At 39.2% G+C, this 21,929-nt stretch overlaps 1 protein-coding gene across 3 annotated transcripts in view; it reads left to right on the top strand.

Moving 5' to 3' along the window:
* NEBL (nebulette) overlaps window positions 1-11,991 on the top strand; it is a 352,516-nt gene extending 340,525 nt beyond the window's left edge. For all 3 annotated transcript variants that reach the window (XM_058669305.1, XM_012931008.2, XM_058669306.1), the window contains 2 exons: window positions 9,771-9,877; window positions 11,226-11,991. In XM_058669305.1, coding sequence (XP_058525288.1) covers window positions 9,771-9,877; window positions 11,226-11,402 — 284 coding nt within the window. In that variant the 3' untranslated portion in view covers window positions 11,403-11,991. The remainder of the gene's footprint in view (window positions 1-9,770; window positions 9,878-11,225) is intronic.
* The last annotated feature ends 9,938 nt before the right edge of the window (window positions 11,992-21,929 follow it).

Genomic DNA, 21,929 nt, shown 5'->3' with positions numbered 1-21,929 from the left:
GGGTGACACAACTTATAAACCTGCCCTGAGGAGAAGAATCTGCTAACTAGAAGCACAATCACCAAGAGCAAAAGAAGAGACAGAGGCACAATCAATATTACCAAAGACTCCCCTACAAAGGAGCAAAAGCCTTTGTCAACCTCAGAGTTAACTGAGTAATACATCAAGGAAATGGGGGATAAAGAACTTTAAAAACCCGTTAAAAAGTTTCTTATCAACAATGAGAAGCACATGCAAGAATTTAAAGAATATGTCACAGGAAATAGCAACACTGAAACAAAATCAAGCATAATTATTAGAAATGAAAGATGCAATGGAATAAATTAAAAATTACACAGTCTCAACAATACAATGAAAGAGGCAGAAGAAGGAATCTCAGAATTGGAAGACATTTCTTGTTCCAATGGTGAAACAAAAAGCTGGAAGCAGAGCTGAGTCAAGCTAAGAAAGTATTTAAGAATTAAGAGACACTATTAAAAGGCCAAATATAAGAGTTATGGGAGTTCCAGAAGGTGCACAAGGAGAAGCTGGGTTTAAAGATGTATTCAATGAAATAATAAAGGAACATTTCCCTAATCTGGAGAAAGAATTGGGTAACAGAATACAGGAGGGACACAGAACTCTCAACAGGGTTGATCAAAAGGGGTCTTTACTATGAGACATGATAATCAAGCTCTCTTCAGTTGGACATAAGGGAAAAATTCTTAACTGTGCACATGAATAAAATCAATTGACATATAGAGGAATTGCCGTCAGATTCACAATTGACCTCTCACAGGAAACTTTACAGACCAGAAGGCAATGAAGCAACATGTTCCACATTATAAAAGAAGAAAAAAATTGTCAGCCTAAAGTAACATTCCCAGCAAAGATTTCCTTTTCTTTGAAAATGAAATAAGATTCTGGGTCCAGTGCAGTAGCCTAGTGGCTAAAGTCCTCTCTTTGCACACACCGAGATCCCATATGGGTGCCCGTTCTAATCCCTGACACTGCCCTGCTTGTGGCCTGGCAAAGTAGTCAAGGATGGCCCAAAGCCTTGGGGCCGTGCAGCCACGTGGGAGAACTGGAAGAGGATTCTGGCTCCTGGCTTCAGACTGGCGCTACTCCAGCTGTTGTGGCCACTTGGGGAGTGAAACATCAGATGGGAGATCTTCCTTTCTATGTCTCCTCCTCTCTGTATATCTGACTTTCCAATAAAAAAATAAAACAAATCTTTAAGAAAATGAAATAAGATTCTTCCACAGCAAAGAAAAGCTGAAAGAATAAGCCTCTTCTGGTTCTGCCCTACAAATGATACTTAAAGATGTTCTCTTGCCAGAGAAAAGGAATAGCACCCACCAAAACCAAAGGCAAATGTGAAGAACATCCCAGCAAAGTGATAGCAAAAGACTAAATCAAACAGGACCAAATTACCAACTATTCATATTAATCCTGATTATATTTCTTTAAACCCATCAATCAAACATCATAGATTAATAAACTGGATTCAAAAACAGAACTCATCTGTTTGTTGCCTACAGGCAACACTTGTCACCAATAGAGATGAGTGGAAGTTGTATCTCATGGATTCGCATGTTTTTGTTTTAATTTTTATTTCATCAAAAGTTTTTTTCTCATATTAAATTCGTCACCGACTTATTGATCATACAGTAGCATCATTTTCTTGAGAAAAGTTCTTGATTTTTATTTTGTCAGTGAAACATTAGTCATTCAGTAGCATTTTTCAATTTTTCTTTCTGTTGTTGATTTTGTTTTGTGGATTTTCATTTGAGGGAATATATAGTATCTGTGTAATGGTGACTGTCATATCCAGATATGTATCCAGGATACAATGAAGTATGCATCTCTACTTCCAGATCAAAGATGAACTTGCAATGAAACTGTTAAATATATCCTGACAATAGGATACTGGACTCTCTACCGTTGTCCATGCTCACAATGGTGGACATAAGACTATTTATGTAGTACTATCCTATTGTAATAATATAGGGGAAATCAGTTCCGGGGGAAAGGGGCTTGGGGAGAGGGTAAGAGAAATCCCAAAGCCTATGGAACTGTTTCATAAAATAAAAATAATTTTTAAAAATGGAAAAAAATCTCAATCTATGAAGTTTTGTTTAGACCAGATTATGTTGTAGCTCCATTCTCTCAGAAAATATTCAGAGTTTTTTTTTTTTTCTAGAGAAAAGTAGTTACCTTCTAAATCAAAACACTGGTTTTCTGAGCTAGTGAGATTAATCAAGTTTAACTGGTGAATAGTTTAAAATGTAACTGCTTTCATAGATTATTTTCAGTATTTAGGAACTTGAGGGTCCAAAACAGTGTTTACCAGCTAAGCCAAACAATAAAAATACTGATATGTGATTGTGTGTGTGTGTGTGTGTGTGTGTGTAAGTGTGAGAAAACTTCAAAAAGGTTAATGGAAAAACACAATTGGAAAGTTTTTAGTGTAAAAATTTTTGAAATGCCTGCTTAGTTTTTATATAATGTGTATTTTCTGTGAACTTTTTGTGGACTCTCCCACGTTTTTAAATATAAATATTCAATTTGTATCTGTGGTAGTATAAAGCTAGTTATTTAAAGTATGGCAGATATGGTTAAATGATCTCTCAGGATTGTTTTTTAACTGAATCTGTGATTCAGTAGGGCGTTGACAGCTGTGCTGATCACTCCGGGGAGGCTGACTTGATAGGGGACATTGTTCAGATAGTTTTATACAGAGTGATTTTGAGGATCATTAGCTGCCATCAATATGAGGGTTGTCACGTATCAGAGGGAAAGTGGTTGGAGTCACATTAGAAGGTGAGATACTGAGCAAGGATAAAGTGACTGAATCTTGATTGCCTTATATAAAATCAATCTCTGTCTCTCTCATCAGATGGCAAAATGACTGTCGAGGAAAAATAAAACTCTAAAGCCCCTTGCTTCAGAAGCCATGCTGCTTCACACGCCTCGTGTTTCCCGCTCCGTGGGGAATAGGTTCTCATCTTCTTAGTTCTCCCTCATTTTTTGGTCAATCACATTCACACTAACTTCCTGCTGGGCTACTGTCCCAGGGTCACTCTGCACACACCCTGTGATGGATAGCGGCCTCTGTGCCCGGGAGGACCCTGGCCAGCCTCTCCTGTGTATTGAAGCTCTCTCACCATGGCCTTCCCCTCTCTCTCAACCCTCTTCTACCCAGTATGGCTGCTGGCCTGCCCTGCAAGCTCCCCTCAGTCCTCATCACCCCAAAAGCTTCTTCACTCTGCAGACAGTGGAGTCCTTGCACTTTTGTGAATTCATGAGTGTTTGGAAGTTGGTCTTTTGCTGTTGCGTCACTTCTTTCATGATTACCTTGTTTTAGTACAGTGGAAACTTTGGGTTCTGAAGTCAGATTATTGGTATTAAGTTGGCATTAAATCCTGGCTTCCACCCAGCTGTGATATTTTACCAAATTACTTAAATCTGCTAAACTATAAATATATGGCAAAAGAGAAACATGGTGACAATTATACTCATACTGTAGGTGATCTGCTAAGCATGGGGCCGGGTATGTCAAATTGCTAGGGAATAGGGGTGCTCTTGAGAGACACTCCTGTCAGAGCTGACATGAAGATAGTCCACGGCAGACCGAGTTGGCTCCTGGTTCTAAGCATTTGATTTACATTGCTTTTCCTGTTATGTAACTACAGTTTGTATTTCTGGGGAACTGGAATCTGATGCCACATCTTTCCCTCATTGGCTTTCACAGAGAGTGTACCCAGCTGCTAAACACTTTCATGTACATTACATTTTCTTAAAAAATTCGCAAGTTGTATGCCATGCATGTACTTAATGCTAAAAGAACTGTGCACTTAAAAAATGGTTAAAATGAGTTTATGATATATACATATATATTATTCTGCAATAAAAGAAATTGTAACCTATAAGTAATGATAGTAGGAATTTTATTGCTGTGATGTAGTAATATTCTATAATATTATAGATGTTATATGTTATAGTAATAAAATTTAACTTAGAAAATTAAACGTAATATGGAGGTTTACAAGGAGAAACATAAGAGTCTAGCAGTGTTGCAAAGGCAGTCTTTTGGCTACACAGTCTCTCAGAAGGTGACCAGGTCTAACTGTGGCCAGTCCTTAGGCAATAGGTTCCACACAGTGTCTTCTGATGCTTACCTGGCTGGCAGAGTTGCCTACTTGTCAACTCTGGTGTTCTATGGTGAGCGTCCCCTTGACTCTGATTTCTTCCCAGGCCCTGCTCTCTGCTGGAGTCCTTGGTTTTGACATTTTCCTCCTAAGATGTTACACACAAGGCATTGGGGTGCAGGAGGAACCTGGAAATTGCATGGTTATAATGGAGCCACATGTGCCCTCTACCTCTGTCCAGTTGGGGAGAAGGAAGGGCACAGTATTGCAGCATTTCTTCACCAGAGCCACTTCTTGAACAACCTGCGAGATGGGGAAAAAATGAAATGGCAATACCCAAATTTCCCCTCTTGCCACTTCTCACTTAATTGTTCTGGGGACTTGGACGTCATTCAGGAGGACTTCAGAAAGTTGAGGTAAAAATGGAATTAAAAGGCAAATTGAGTTGACTTCGGTGCATGAAGACACAAGCTTGTGAATCAGATAGTGTGGATGGAATGTGTCATCTTGAGAATCATTGAATACCTATTGAAGGGATCATTGAGGCAGAGACCCCACACCTGTTATGTGTATCATAGTGTTCATTGAACATTATCAGAGATTGCAGGTGAATTTCACACGCAGCCAGAATCTGCAAGAAACTGATGCTTTTGTCTTCCACCCTTAACCTCCTTTCCTTCTATAAATTGTTGTCCCTGCTGAGTTTGAGAGCTTGATAAGTGAAATAGTCATGACTAATTTTGTTTTAACATGATTTCTAGAATTGGAAAATTGTTTTGTATCCAAAAAATGGCATGTCTTTAAAACTTGGTGATTTTAGCTTAATGGTAAATTATTGTATGTCAATAACCAAGTTATTTCTTTATAGTTTATTATATAGCAGGGTTGTTTCCTAGATAGGTAGTTATCTATTTACAGCTTCCAGTTAAATTCCAACAAACTGAAAAAAGGAGTAGAGGCAGTCTGGCTTGTTTCTGTTTTCTGCAGGGAAGAAAGAGACCTCTATAATGTGAAAAATTTTCTCATTTAAAAAAAAGCCTCTTGCTGCTGGATTCCACATAGATTTTGTGGACTTAGTTCTCAGTCCAGGGCTTGTGGGAAGAATCCAGTGCCACAAGGAGCTGAAGGCCTGACATGAAACCTGAGTAACAGATGTAATAGCTTCACAAGGTTAATGGAAACAGTGTGTTTTGAGAAAGGATTTGTGAACTTCAGGCTTTTTCTTGAACCAAAAGAAGTATCTTTTAATCCCATTTTCCATGTGCTCTTTGAAGCCTCCTCCAAGTTTAGCTGAAGTCCATACCTAGGGCTATTAATCTAATTGCCAGTTTGCCTCAGCCACCTTACTCCTTTACCTGAAATGATCCAGTTAGGATCTAGCTCATTACTGAAAATTTGATTTAAAATGTGTAGCATCTTCATGTTTTCTCTTTAATAAATTCCCCTTCTAATTTTCTAAATAGAGATGATTTGTTTTGAAAGCAGAATCTTAAGTTCTTAGATGTGCATGAGCTGATAAAAACTGCCATTACGTAGTATTTTGAGATATGGTAATAGTTCCATTGTATCCTAAACTCTTCATTGTCAAGTTTCTGAAAAATGATACTCTGCTTATTCTGGATTATTAGATAAGTATGCCTAGGGAAAAAATGTTTTCTCTGTCTGTGTTACAGCTATAGCTATTCACTGAAGCTTTGTATTCAGAATTTGGCCGTCTACAGACTCTGCCATCATTGTGGGACTTTCAGCACCTCCATCTTGTCTTATTGATTTGAGACCTTTACTCTGGCTTCATTATGTGAAGCTAATTGGTATACTGCCTTCCTACTTAATCTCCTGAAGCAGGAATGATATCCATTATAGGAGACAGTTGTGATCAGCAAAGGACAAGATGCAAAGCACTCTGCATACCAAAGACCCTTAATACTCTCATTTTCCATCCACTCTGGGTGCAATACTTAACCAGAATCCTATTTGGGTAACTTAATCCCTTTAATTATGGGGCCATTTCTTTGATTCAGTTACTCTCATTTGGTATATCTTCATAGATTTCCTTGCTTCCCAGTCTTCCTTCTTTTTTATGATCTCTGTATCCTCTGAGATTTTTGTTTTGTTTTTATGTTGGGTGTATCTCCTTCCATTTTAGGAACAGATGTGAAGCAGGAAATATTAGTATTGGCTGTTGATGGAGGAACTTTGCTGCGCAGTAAAGAGACATTTCTAGTTTTGTAATTATTGTAGGACTTGTGGTAGCGCCTAAAATGCTTGAAGCTTTAGTCAGCTTCTAGGACTTTGGTCAATAAATCTTACCAAGGTTAAATGAAAGCTGAGTCATAGTTCCACATTTTGTTGCTGTGTTAGGGATAACAAAAGCATTTGTAATTTTACTTGTACTAAAAAAACCCTCGAAATTTCGGTGGGAAAGTAATTGTATCTTTTCGTTATTTATCAGTGCCAATACTAATGGGACCTAAACAATAGCATCATAGAGCAGGTACCATGTGTTTTTCTTTGATAAGAAGCCCTTATTATAAAATTAGCCTAACATCTTGCTTCTGCAAAACCCTTCAAATTTCATATGTTCATGGAAGAAATTACATATCTGGTAAAGCTATCTTATAACCAAATACTTATTTTTAGATTTATTATATTCTGAAAGCTACGGTGATGGGGAAAGGGGAGTGGACAGGGAGGAAGAGAGAGAGGGAGAGATGGAGAGAAGCGGATATTCCATCCACTGATTTGCTTGCTAGATGCCAAAACTGGGCCAGGTGGAAACCAGGGGCTGCATCCAAGTCTCCCACATGGGGCCAGGGCCCAAACATTTGGACCGTCTTCTGTTGCTTTCCCTAGGTCAATAGAAAGAAGCTGGGTTGGAAGTGGAGCAGCTGGAACATGAGCAAGTGCCTATGTGGGATGCCAGAGTCGCAAGTAGCAGCTTTACCTAAAGCACCATAATGCCAGCCTACAACCAAATTCTTAAACCCAATATCCAAATTCATTGATTTAAATTTCCTTGAGTATTTTACGTAAGTTTCAAAAAAAAAAAAAAAAGGGAAGGAAACAACCAAGCAGAAGAACCAAAAACCATTCTTATAGCATCATAGTGGAAAAACTATGCCTAAGAACCGCCCCTTTCCCTGCTCCTTGCCCACCCCCCAAATGATTGCAGCAATCAGGGCAGGTCCAGTCTGAAGCCTGAAGCCGGGAACTCCTCCTGGGTCTCGCACAGGGGTGGCAGGAGCCCAGGTACTTGGGTCATCTTTTGTTACTTTCCTAGGTGCATTAGTAGGAAGCTGGTTCAAAAGGAGAGCAACTGGATCTTGAACTAGCACTCATATAGGATGCCTGATTCACAGGCAGTAGGTTAACCCACTGAACCAGTGTTAATTTTGGCCTCTCATTTTGTTTGAAGTAAGCTTACAAAGATGTTTATGTTTAATCAAGTTTCAGAATTTACAAGTAGATGCAAATAATTAAAGAAGGGATCAGTAATTAAGATTTATTTTTTGAGAAGTCAAAAGGGAGACAGAGTGAGCTCTTGTCCATTAACTCACTCTCCAAATGCCCACTAGCTGGCAAACCAATCCATGTCCCCGGTGGGTGACCAGGATCCAACTACTTCAGCTATCACCTGCTACCTCCCAAGATCCAAGCTGCCAGGAAGCTGATGTCAAGAGTTGGGGCGTGGTGTGGAACCTAGTTACACTGACCAGGGTACAGATGTCTGCCAGGCTGAATGTTCTGGGTTTAAATGGCTTCAAACCCAGCTCAAGATCACCGAATGTGGACAAGTAGTCTGACTCATGGATCCACATATTTAATTGGAAAGGCTCTAAGCATCCAGACATTAACTTAACTGGGGACAGGGCCAGGACTGCGCCCAGAGACGCATTATCAGTCACTGTCATGCCTGGCCTGCCCAGAACATGAATGATGGTCATAAAGCTTGTTGCAGTTACAGAGACTGACTGCGTGACAGATAGTACAGTAAGCTGTGTATACACATGGATTAATCCATGTTTGCTCAGAGTTAAAGCAGCAAGTAAAAGAATGGCCAGCGCGTCCAGCTTCTAACACACAGAATGCTGAGTAAATGCACGTAGAAAATTATTATGGAAATCTCATTATTTTCTTCCTTTATGGGTTGATTTTAACAAAATCCTTGACATCTCTTGATGTTAAATATTTAAATTGAGCTGACATGTTTAAAAAGTGCCGTTTTCTGAAGTATTTGATGTTTAATGACATTTTAGCAACTATACAGTGGACTACCATTTGAGGAAAGATCCTATTAATTTCTCTTTGATGCTTTAAGTGGATATTTAATGCAGTTTGTAACAGCATTATAATACAAATTCACTCAACACAGTGTGAAAACATCTGCATTTAACCTAATATTATCATCTGGAGAACACATTAATGATCTCTGATTTGCTGATGATTAAATTCCTTTAAAATATAGATCTCACATATCATTAGAATAAATAGGCCACTTAGAAAATATTAATTATTCATCATATCAAAAATTATCTGCTTATCCCTTTTATTATAAAAACTGTCCTAAATAAACCAACCTATCACAATTACTTTATACGTTCAACCTGATTAAACAAAAATGGCAAAGTCTTATGGAATTTATAGCAGATATATATCTATAAGTCATACAGCATTGGTAGTCCCTAATTGCTAACATAAATTATTCAAAGCTGAGGCAGGACATGCTGCTGAGATAGTCTCATTGCCCCTCAGGCCTCCAGCTCTGGAATCAAGGTTACGGAGAAACAGGCAGATGCTTGTTGGTTTTGTCGGTTTCTACATGCTTCTGTGTTACTTTCTGTAAAGTTCGGAGTTCTTCACACAGGAGATGTGGGTTTTTTTTTTTTTTTGGATGTCACAAAGAGTGGCAAGGACAACAGCAACTGGGCAATACTATCATTTTAAGATAGAAAGGCAAAGCTTATGAAATTTTAAGATAATTTGGTACCGTATTCATCTGACTGACTTCATGATATGTGTATTGGCTTGACTTAAACCAAAACAAAATGAAAAATCCATAAATTCTAAGTAAAAGTTTCTCTAAAGGCTGTAGGCTTTTCATGATTTGCTGAGTAAACGTATTGTCAAAGATGTTATTTTTACCATCTTTTTAAAGTCACCCTTCATCTGTGTGTCCTGAAATTCTGAGAGTGTCCCATTGTATGAGAAGCACCTGAGAAACATTTATACTTTGGCGTTGGCTTGGCAATCCGTTATGTTCCTGTAGAAATCTGGCTTTTAGTTTTTGGAAAAATGCCTAGAAGGATTACATGGCCAAATGAAACTGGAATTTTGTCAAGGGATTATTGGGAATGTTGCTTTGTGGTTGTGTGGTTGTCACATACCATCTGTAATCAAGTAATAAAAATATCTCAAATATTTTTTCCACTGCATGCCTTACTGATTTTCCCTGTGTGTCCTTACTGGAATCAATACTAATCAAGAGGTGGCTCATAACCCTGCTACCCAAATACACATGTACTGACAAAGGCATTTTGTTTCAGAAGCTGCCAGCACAGCGCGGGGTTCCTGGGAGAACTGGGCAGTGGTGTTTTACAGCTGAATTTAAGGTGTGTTCATGCACGTGTGCTTCCCACACAGCACCTGTTCTTCCTGGAGCTTACCAGCAAAGCCATTCCCAGGGCTACGGGTTCATGCACCAGGCCAGTGTGTCGTCCATGAGGTCCATGCAGCATCCTCCAAATCTAGTAAGTGTCAATCATGCCTGTATCCTCTTATCCAATCTCCTATCGTGGAAACACCAGTATAAATAAACATGGGAGAGTCTAGATAAATACTGAGCCTTTTCATATACAGAAAAGCTAGGAAGTGCTGCTGCTTCTATAGCTCTTTCAAAGGAAGTGAGGAATGTATAAACTGTTGAAAAAGGAAGGCATTAGTAAGCATATAAAAAACATAAATAGATCCTGTGCAATATCTTGATTTATTTTTCATAACTAGTATCATCCAAGGATGATTTTTACCCAAGCCTAAAAGCACAGATGGCAGGAATCTTCAAACAGCTCATGGGAAATGTGTATTGCAAAGTAACTATGTTTGGATTTAGAATTTTTCTTTCTTTTTTGCACCAAAATAAACTGATCTTTAATTCAAGTTTTCCATGAACTCTTTGAAATGCCTTCATATTTGAAGGGCATATTGAAGAGTTAATCTTGATATTTAATCAAAATGGTCACATAAAAGCCTAAATGACACAGGAAAAAAGCACACTTCTTCAGATTCCCTCACTGGAAATCCTAAATTACTGATTCATCCACTAAGTGTGGAGTTTGAAACCACCTGTTTATGCCTGACATCTCGTGCTGGAATTACTTTTCCAAAACTTTGACGCAGCCTGCTGATTTTCCCTGAACACTTAGAAACAGGTGACTCCTCGAATTTCTCTGGCATCCTTTGTGCCCTCGGCAGTGTCCTCAGCTTGGGAATGCACTGGATTTCGAGATTCTCTGATATAGCTGAACTCGTAACCCGAGACAAGAACAAACATAGAAACACTCAGTTTCAAGATTTTCCCTGGGACACTTCCATAATGCGTGCCTCCAGATTCGGCACATTTATATGCTGAATTTCTGTCGGCGTGGTATCAAAACATCTAAGAAGGGAGTAGATTGTTTTTCTTTAAAATATCTTTGAAGCGAAACAAAAATTCCTAGTTCTTGTTTAAGAAAAGTCCATGGCCTCTGCCAGAGTACTGGGGACTGCCACTGTGGTGGGTTTTGTTCTCTGAAGCCTGCCGTGAGGGAGACCCTGCATAACCTAAGGATGCTGAAATTATGTGATGCTGGGAAGTTGGCTTTACTCCTTCAAGCCTGTTCTCCCACAGGCTTGCTGTTATAACTGCGGTTTCAAACTGGATTTAGCCACCAGAAGTATATTTTTTTGTTAGGCTGGTTAACTTGAAATCAGCACAACTAGACAGATGCCTCAAAGCAATGTGCTTGCTAATATTCCTAACAGTTACTGTACGTGTGGGCTAAGTATCTAGAGCCATTACTGCTTTGACGTGCATCGTGTAATTGCTTTTTGCCTTTGCAGAGAACCTACCGGGCCATGTATGACTACAGTGCCCAGGATGAAGATGAGGTCTCCTTCCGAGACGGCGACTACATCGTCAACGTGCAGCCAATCGATGACGGCTGGATGTACGGCACTGTGCAGAGGACAGGCAGAACAGGGATGCTCCCGGCCAATTACATTGAGTTTGTTAATTAAGTCTTTCTCCTTGTCCTTTCTGCTTTACTCTCATGTATTCTAAATCTTTTTAAAAGATAGACAATACTTTTAAGGAAATTTGGCAGTTATTTTACAATCATGTATCCTTACTTTGACGAGTAGACGCGCAGGTACCAGGAAGAATGACTTCTGGGATGAAAGCAGCAGCGTTTTCACTAATTCTTGTACACAAAATTGTTAATGTCTGGAGACCTGGTGCTGCTAACTGTGTTCGTGATTTTTTTTTTTTTTTGATTGGCTACTGAACCCTTCTGGGAAAATGTATTTTTGTAGACTTTAATAGAGGTGTTGATTGTCCCTTCAATGTAATGAATAATATACAATTTCTTAGCTGTCACTTTGGAATCACCACCAAGAAGCCAATTCACTTAACTCAGTAATGCAGCCAATAACTTAAACACTGATGAGCTTTTGAGTCGTTAGGCGATTTCTAGCTCAAGCAAAAGTTGCCTAAGACAATCAATGGAAGCGTTGGGGAAAAGACAGTTTGGTTATAATTATGTGGACTAGTGGCCTTAGGGACCTAGAGATGTCCACGTTTTCTAGACTGAGATCTGTTTGTTCTCATTTGTACCAAGGCATTTTCTCTGCTCCATCTCCATTCTTTGGACCCTGGTGTACAGTGTCAGGACCAAGGCCCTTCACAGCTGCTCTAACAGGGCTGCCGTGATGTTATGTTTTCCTGGCCGTCCTGACTCCATTGCATGTCCCGTAGGTTCCAGCTTCTGTAACATAGGCAACTGCACTGCCTACTCCTGTAATTAAAGCAACAAGCGTGGCTGCTCCCTATGGCCCTTCCTCTAGTTGCCGGTTCATCAGAATTACATATTTTGAAAAGTTGCTTGAGATTTTCCTGCTGCATTGCACTCTAGTTTTGAGGGATTTACATCTTAGAAAATAACATGTATACTCTAGTAAATAAGTGATCTAGGTGTTTATCAAGCAGCTTTCATTAACTTAGCACTGCTGTTGATTTAAAAGTGAAGAAAACTTAATAGGAACCAGTGGGGGAGAAATGAGCTGCGGAATGTTTGAGGGGAAGAAAATTCCCAGCAAACCCAAAGTGACCAAGTCCACCTTGTGGTGATGTGGCTTCTGAGCGCAAAAACTGCCATTTAGATTCTAGCCACTGATACTGGTTCTTAAGAATTCCTAACACTTTCTGCAACATCTTAGTGTAGATGAGGTAAGAATGTCAGGAGTGATTTTCAGGTGTGTGTCCGACAGGCTCTCCACTAAGACAGCAATAGTTGTCACCCTTTGGTTTTCAAATGAGTGAGTTTGCAGGGTTCTGCTTCATGCACAGCCTTCGGTGCATGTATTACTGGTGGACCCTGAAGCTTCACCTGGGGGCTGCAGTCAAGGTGGGCAGCCACTCCGAGTGTGCCCCTTTGTGATCTGCAACAGGGTGGCTTTCTTGGAGGCTCTGACTCTAGAAAAGCACACTAAAAAGGCAAAGTTGCAAACCTGTCATCCAATTTATGCGCTGTGGGAGTGCCCACCTTACGTGATGTAGTCAAGGAAGTTAACAGCAGGTTCTGCAAGGCATCTTTATTGCAATGTTTACCAGCCCAAAGGACAAAGCTGACTCACTGACATTTATGATTATTTAGCTCAAAAGTTTTGAAAATCTATAATTTCATTTTATTAGACTGAAAGAGGAAAAACTTTATTATATCCAAGTTTCATCTATGTTAGAGTGATATACAATTCAAAAAAGAAAAAAAAATGAGGCAAAGAGAGTTTGGGGAAGGCATTTTAGAGATTACCAATAACCAGCTTCAGTGATTCTTTGAAATGACTGGTCATGATTAAATTGATTAAACCTATTTGAATTCTGAGGTTTTTCTATACAAACATACCAAGACAAGCTGAATTTGCAGTATTTTTGGATAAATCTGTGCATTAGAATCTCGGGCGATAAGCCCAACCATTTTTGTCATAGAGTATGTATTCATGTTTCACCCAGGGAGACCACTATTGGTGATTTTAAAAGCATTTGTGGATTGCATTTCCGGGCTAAATGTAGAATTTTTGAGAACTAACACACTTATAGGAAGCTCAAAGCAGACTGTCCTGAAACTGCTTATAGTTAGTACAGTTACCATTCAGTAGCAGTCTGATATCTCCTGCTTTTCACATCCATTGATTTCAAAGTCATATTTGTTGACTGTGAAGTCGGCCCCTATTTGGGTAAAGTCTCCTGAATTTTTAAACATCGCATGATGTTTGTTTAGCTCCTACCCATTATCAACTGGTCAGAATTCAGATGGTGAATTATCCTATGATCAAGACAGAGGCAGCACAAGACATTGCATGCAGCTGGGGTTGCCATTCAGTGGTGTTGGTATCTTTACTAAAGCTTTGTCAGGATATTAAACTTCTCGGTAGAAATACAGGCAACACAAATGTGTGATACCAAAGTGCTATTTTTACAGTGTTATTTTTTAAACACCGTTCTGGAAACAGCTCTTCCACCTGCCACATGCCACCTGCTCGTCTTGAGTTTGGCTACAGTGATCTTACCTGTAACACTGACAGCTAAAGAAGAGTTGTGAAACAAGTCCTTAAAAAATCAAGAAGACTGCAAGTGCCCAAACACAGAAAGCCATGCACTGATTTTCTAAACGGGATATGTTCTAAAGCCTGAGTAAAGCACAAGGAGTAGTTTAATATGCTTTTATAAGGCTTTGAAAACAAAATTGTATGTGGGTCGTCTCTCGAAAAGGGATCACAACAGAATATCATGTTGTTTTTGTAGTTAATATTTCGACTAGTGCCTGTTCTCAGGAAAGCTTGCTATTTCTGACCTGTTGTGAAATGAATGCTTTATGTCTTCTTGGTATTGTCTGCACATCCGCAGTGTAACTCAGTTTGAGATATTTATCTGGTTGTCAGCTCTCCCCAGAGGCCCAGGCCTGACCCCAGGGGACCACACAGGGATTTGTAAGCACAATTTCACAAGCACCTGTCTGAGTGTGGCTGGCATGAGAGTGGTTCCTTTTCTGCCGGAAGGTGATGAGACTGTGGGTCTGCCAGTTTGAACGTTCCTTGTCCCTCCATGCAGAGCTTTACAGCACTCTACAAATTAGGAAGACTTTTTCTGAAAGACACAGTGGAAGTACCCCTTGTTTGCAGGTTCATGATTTCCCACAGACTGTTTCTAATTAGAAGATGGTATGTATGATCTTTGCTAATGCATTCCTATATAAAGTGGATATAGTTTAAACCAAGATTATAACACATATATATACAAAAGAGGTGCCTTTTTTATTACCCTGTTTATCTGTTATGCTCTTGGAAAGAAGGCTAAACAAGCAAAATTTTGCCTATTCTATAGTGATATTTTATTATAAGTGGTATTTTCGTGGTGGGGATAGGGAAATGCCCCTGAGAAATATTAATGGTGGTAGCTAATTGTATTTACCTGTAAAGGTTTAGAATTTTAGAAAATTATTGACTTCTTCCATCTATTTCTGAAAGATTCCTTATGGATTTATATATAGTTGAGATATAGAAACATTAACTTTAGGTTTGGGATTTGAAATACCTATTATAAAAGAAGAATTTTGTTAGAAGGCTGAATTCGCTATATAAAATGAACTTTGTAATTTAATTATGCCTTAGCTGTTTGCTTCTGATAATCTAACATGGCTAGATTGCCATAGTTTTGGGTGGCTTGACATGGAGATGAGACTGTTTTAGGCAAAAAAGTAGTGGTACAAACTATATTACAGATACTAAAATGAGAGTTTCTCTCTAGCGTGTCCTGTAAGGGCCCCTTCCAGGCAATAGGTTGTCAACTATTGATTATCAAGAAAATCAAGACATCCTATGAGACTTCTGTAGTCATCCTGCTGTGATGCTCATGCTACTGGAATTCATGGGCCTGGGGAGATGCCCAGGCAAATTTTCTCCCTATTCTGTCCATATTATTTTGGTAAATTCATGGGAATTGCATATGCTATTTGTGTTTGATATGTGGTGTTCAGTTTGCATAGTATCTACTTCTTTGTGATCCAGTTGCTGATAAAAATGATTGCTTCAAAGGAAAAACTCTATCACAGTCCCACTCTCCAGTGTCCACATAATGAGCTGCTGTACATTTGGGGAAGCAGCACCAGGGATGTGACAGACGTGATATAGAACTATTGGCTTTTGACCTGTGAAAAAATGCAAAATTGAACCATTGCACAGTTTGGCTTCTATTTCCTTTGAAACATGTAGAATTGTGGCTGATGATAAATATGCAAGACTGTGCTAACCTTGAGAACCTAGCCGTTTTGAAGCAAACATTCAAAATGTTTTTCAAATGAAGAGGCTTATTGAATGGTATAATGTTATTAACAAACTTTGGTGTTTGTTATGCAAATTGTTAACACCAGCTATTAAAATATATTTTAGTATAAATGCTTTAATTCATGTTTTTTTTTTTCCTCTACACTGTGAATCTTTAAGCCTTGGTGGTGGACTAGAGCAACATTGTGCTGTCCAAAGGACTAACCTATGCAAATTAGTTCATATTTTAGTGGATGTCATAGTAGATGTGTAATAAGACATTATTTCTCCCCAACATAATGTACAATGGCATTGAAATAACACATTCAGCCCAGCATCATGTATGTATAGCATAGTCACTCACAGACCCTTCAAGGCAATCATAATCATTAGTATTTGTATTCATGTGGAAGCAAATCACTGATTTATCTATAGAAGCAACTTGAGCAATGTAAAAAGAAGAATGACAAATGGGCTCGATGACTGGCTTTCATGTGGTCCCTGCAAGTGGTCTCCTATGATAGAATTGTGTTCTCAGATGCACTCTCTTCAGGGTCTTAAAAGTTGGTGTCTTCTTTCTGTATTTGTAAAACGTTAAAATGCATTAATTTCCTATCTTTACACATCTGGTTTGCTTAAATAAATGCAGGATATAACAAAGTGGTTCTACTTCTTGACTCTCACCGTGTTTCTTGGCACATGGGTTGTTGGATGCAGGCTACAGTCCCTGAAAACACACTGGGTGTTAGGATTATTGTCATGACAGTTCCCATCATATCTGTCACAGATGTGTGTTGACTTCAGGGCATTTCCACTGGTGAGTCATTCAAAATGTGTTTTCCTCCTTGAAGTGAGCTTATTTTTCTGTGATATCAATATTGTTTCAAGCTCAGTATCTCTCTTACTCTATATCAAAGTACTGCCTTGTAATTGACTTCTTTTAAGAACAAATCCCTCTATGTCCTCAACAGTGCAGTTCTAATTTTCTTGTATTCATAAGATGAAAGAAGCACCTTGATGCCATGAAATGAGAAGATCCTGTAATTTTTTAAGTAGGAATGACTTGTATATCATGGAACGTAATCACTCCGCTCCCCGTTTCCTTATAACTGAAAAAAAGGTGGGTTAGTCCTTGGTTTTGTGCTTGTGTAAATTATATTAAAACTTAGATCTTAGCATTATATTACTTTGTAAAAGTCCTTGTTTGGCACACATTTCTTCTTTATGGTCAACTGATAGACTTTGGCAGCTTCTAAATGTTGAATTTTTGTTTTTCATATTCCAACTACCTAAAATGAATGTATTTATGGTAGTGGTATGCATACTCATGACATTTGAAGTTTCAAAATAGAACAATTAGTTATTTGAGTAATATGCTATTTTTTTCTAAGACTCTACATCTTGCCTCACCCCCCACCCAACCCACATCCCTACCACAGAATGCAGACCACAGAAGAAATGAACTTAAGAAATTTTTTTCTCACACAAAGTCATTTAGAATTAGGATTCTGTCCTTCTGATTATATTATTGTAACTTGAAGTTTTGTAAAAATTGTTTTAAAGGTAATTAAAACATGATAACCGCCAGAAGCTTATTACCAAAATCACTTTCTACAAAAATACTCAGACATACTAAATTAAACAGTAGATAAAAGCACAGTTTCATTCCTTTATGTAATGTGTTCTCCTACTCAGAGGGATTGAATAAGACTTTTGTGATGGTAGAAAGCTGGATATGGTCCAAACGTGAATTTAACTCCTTTCTGTGATTCCAAGCAGGATTCTTGGGCCTTTGTCTATTGTGTTTGTGTTTGGGAGTAGCAGGATTCTGATGAAAAAAAAATTGAACTAGAAAATGGGTTTTAAGTGGTGACAAATCAATATGAGAACAAAGGGCCCAGTGGTTGATTTTCTGTTTATGCCATGGCATTTAATCTTCCTGTCTCCCTCTCTCCCTCTCTCCCCTCCTCCCTTCCTTCCTCCCTTCCTCTCTTCTTCCTTTCTTTCTTTCTTTGCTCTCTTTCTTTCTTTCTTTTGTAGCAAACGTAAAAATGAGCAAACTCTGAACTCTTATTATTTTACTTAAGGCAACAGGAAGCTTTCCTGTACCCCTTCCTACCTGAATGAGCAACTTGCTTTTTAAATGAGCTCACTTCTGATTCTTGACCCAGGGTAATCACATTTCTTGCCTTCTTCTAGAGGTTACTGTCTTGAGGCCATGTGGCCCAAATTATTTTTTGTTATGTGTGGATAATCACATTGCACCCCACAGGATGCCACTTCTCTGGCCACAACAGCTGGCTGGATTGAGGTGACCCAGAGGTCTGCACACGAGCTTTGCCCAGTGGTAGTGATTGAACTTACTGTCATCTGCCTGGGGAGACCTGAGTTCAGTACATAGAGGAAGTTGGTTAATTGCTTGAGTTATTGAAGATTAAAGCCATAGAGAAAGGGATCTGGAGGAGGCATCAGCTGTGTGTGAGCAGAAGGTATGATTAAGAAAACACCATGAAATAGGGGCAGGGACATTTAGAATAGAATAAACTGTAAGGTAGATGACTGGTAGAGACAAGAGTCATAGAATGCTGGGAAGGGACTGAGATTCAGTAGCTGCCACCCATTTGGGAGCCCATGGCAGGTACGTGAAACTTAGAGCATTGCCACTCTGCTGTCCCTTCCCATTCGTAGGGCCGTTTGTGAAGGCAAGTCCTGTTCTTTTCAGCTTTGCATATAAACCTATTCCTTGGGATGCTTTTGGGACCTCTTTGTACTTCCCAATCATAGTGGCTCAACCCACAGAGTCCCAGGTCTGCTGTTACAAATTATGGGTTTCATATTTTTACTTTATTGCCAGTAAATGATGTGACAGGGTAATTCATTTTGACAAGCAATACATTTCATGAGTGATGAAAAAGAGTTGCACAATATCCTCCCCAACAAAGTATTCAATAGCAAATCAATAATATGATTGCCATGCCAATCATTATCACAGATAAAAGTATCATGAAATTCCTCAAATTTTATTGTTTTACTTTGTGGACTGTTGACAATCAGTTTGTAGTTAAAAGTTGTTTCCCTGTAGTTAAAAGTTGTTGTTTCCCCTGTAGTTAAAAGTTGGATCCTGTGAAGATTATCAAAGATTAATATCAAATGAGTTTTTTAAATGGGTGAATAACCGAAACAGGCATTTCTCAAAAAAAGTATACAAACAGTCAGCAAATGTATGAAAAAGACCCAATATCACAATAGGGCAATGCATACCAAAACAATAGTGAGATCATCTCACTCTAGCCAGAAAGACAAACAGCTGGTGAAAATGCAAAGAAAGTAGATCTCTTATACACTTAGAAATGCTAATTAGCTCAGCTATTATGAAGTAGAATAAAGGTTACTCAAAAAACTAGAAATCGACCATATGATCCAGGCATCCCATTACTAGGTATCTGTCCAATGGAAATGGCAAGTTGAAGAGACATCTGCTCATGGTTGTTTATTACAACACTGTGCAAAATAGCCAGAATACACAATCAACTTAGGTATCCATCAGGTGAAAGGGCAAAGGAAAATGTGATGTATGCATCTGTGTATTTATATGCACAACAGATGTTAGACATACACACACAAGTAAATTGCCATGTGCAGCAACAGTGGTAGAACTTCATTATGTGAAGTGAAGTAAGTCAAGCTCTGACAGAACAATGCATGCTCTCACTTTCACATAGAAGCTACAGCTGATTTCCAAGAAGTGAAGAATTGGCTGGGGGGGGTGTGTTGCCAGAGCCTGAGGAAGATGGAAGGATGGCAGAGGCAGGGAAAGGATGCTTAATGAGGCACAGGTACTCTTGGATAGTAGGAATGGTCCTCACCTGGGTCACAGAAGATCTGTGGTTGGCAATAAATAATTGAATATTGCAAAATAGTCACTAAGGAGGATTTTAAATGTTTCCAACACGAAAGTATTGCTTATGAGTTGATAAATATGCAAGTTACCCTCATCATGATCATTGAATCCCCTGAATCTGTAGTTTAACTTGCATTTGTGGGAATGTACAAAGAAAGGATGCGGGGGATTGGCAAATGTCCTCATTGTTTTCTAAACATTTGGCATGAAAGAATAGAGCAGTTGAGGCCGTCTGAAAGAGTGTAAGGTGATAAGGGCTAAGAGCTGAGCAGAATCTGGTATGAAAATACTTCATGCCTGCTGACTTACTCGATGTTGGCTCCTAATAAGGTGGAAGGATCAGTAAAAGTAATTCATTCATTGAGTATTTTGTTATTCAGTGTTTACTTGAATGAAGGCACTGAACACAATCACTTTCTCACAAAATGTTCACACTGGGCAGGGAGGAAGAATATCAAACAATGAATTATCTTCTGATACAATAAATCTCTTAACTGCAGTTTAAGAGAATAAGAGGGAAGCCCAGTGCACCCTGGATTCTGGTAGCCAAAAAAAAGGTGAACTTATGCTTGAGAAGGGACTGCTCTGAAGAGCTGCTGTCAGAACTAAGCTGTGTCCATCTGGGCGTTGGCAGGATGGGAAGATTCAGTCATCAGCAGTTAGCAGTAAAGCTACCTCAGTCTTCCAAATTTTAATAAAAGCAGAAAATGACAAGCGTTGATGTTTCTAGTGAAAGAAAATCCTTTGTGGATGAAAGCATGTTCATTTTCCCAAGTTTATGTGGATGCACACCGTTTTATTCTCACTAACCCCATTTTTAAAGGATCCAGCAGATTATAAAGAGTTAATTCTGTAAACGAAGTTTTCACAGATGCCAAATACTTTGCTTCCTTTTTTGGATGATTGGTTATTACAGAGACTTTCCTGTGTCTGGGCTTCTTCACTGAGTATTTTTGGAAAGTGTGTGCTTGCCGGGGTGTTTTTTGTAGCACAGTGTGAGCAGAGCTCTTGAGTCCAGGGCTGTGTTCTTCTCTTTTAGTTTTCTCAGACTTGAGGATTGTCACTCCCTCTGATACATAGCTTGAGTTACATATGCTACATTCACTGGCAGCAAGGAGGAGAGGATTCACAGATCGATAGAAAACTCTGAGCAATTATTGAGAATACATCCTTGCTTTGAGGTTATTCAAAGCTTTGTTTCAGAATTCCAGAAAAATGTATTGGATATTTGCCGCCTTTGAAAGTTCGAAGCACGCTTTTACACTTTATCTTGTGACATTAAAATTACTGACTTATAATTTTTGGACATATCTATTCCCCCAGTCAATGCCTAAGAATAGACTTCCTATGAAAACACTTGCTCCCATACAGATTCCCTGGTTGTTTATACAGTTTTATTTTTAAAATAAATTTTTTTTTGCTTCAAAGACAGTGCCAGATAAAATAATTTCTGGACCTCCATAATCTTCTTTTTTAATTAAAAAATTTTAAAGAATAGCTTGGCATACTCCACCAACTATAGGCTCATACTTACATCATAACATACAATGTCTTTTGTGTTCAAATTATGTCCCCACTGGTTTATGTTTATTTTATTGAGTTAGAATAAGAGAAACCCAAGATCTTTAAGGAAAAAAGAAAACTTGGTTTGTGGGACTCAATCACAAAACCTCCCTTTAGTGTAGGTATCCCTACTTCCAGCCTGGTGACCCCATCAGCTCACCTGACTCCTCCTCCAGCTGGAAGCACCAAAGGGTGGAAGGCTGTGCAAAAGCCTGTCTGTCACGGTGCTTTTCCGTGCTTCTCTATGTGCCATGGGCTTAATTTCAGCAGGGAGGAGGAGGGAGAGGAGAGCCTGTCTATAGCGGCCCTTTCTGTTCCTTTAATGTCTCAGTGAGAGCTCCAGGCTGGCCCAGCTGTGATCACTGTGAGCAAATTGAGGAGATGGCAGACTTGGAGGCCCAACCACCGCAGGTGGTTGGCGGAGCAGTCGGGTCTACCCTCATGCCTTGGCTTGGTGAATCGGCATCTCATTGCTGGAAGGTGTGGGATGGTCAAGCAGGACCCAAGCACAGTCCTCATGGTGCAAAAAAGGCCAGAGTATGTTCTGCTGCACATCACCTCTTTGTTTTCCCAAGAAAAGTAGGATGGTGGATTAAACCTCACTTTCACACTCACACCTCTTGTAGTTTGGGTGGGTAGCCCACCTTAAGATTCTAGCCTATTCTGCAGTCATTTGCCCAGACACTAGAGTGTGCCCCACACATGCGATGCCAGCGGTATTCAGAGATGGACAGTTTGATGTACCATTTCCCCATCTCATATAA

The sequence above is a fragment of the Ochotona princeps genome, chromosome 10 (assembly GCF_030435755.1).
Source record: "Ochotona princeps isolate mOchPri1 chromosome 10, mOchPri1.hap1, whole genome shotgun sequence".
NCBI lineage: Eukaryota > Metazoa > Chordata > Mammalia > Lagomorpha > Ochotonidae > Ochotona > Ochotona princeps.
The sequence above is the reverse complement of the archived record's forward strand: the minus strand, read 5'-3'. Positions and strand labels throughout refer to the sequence as shown.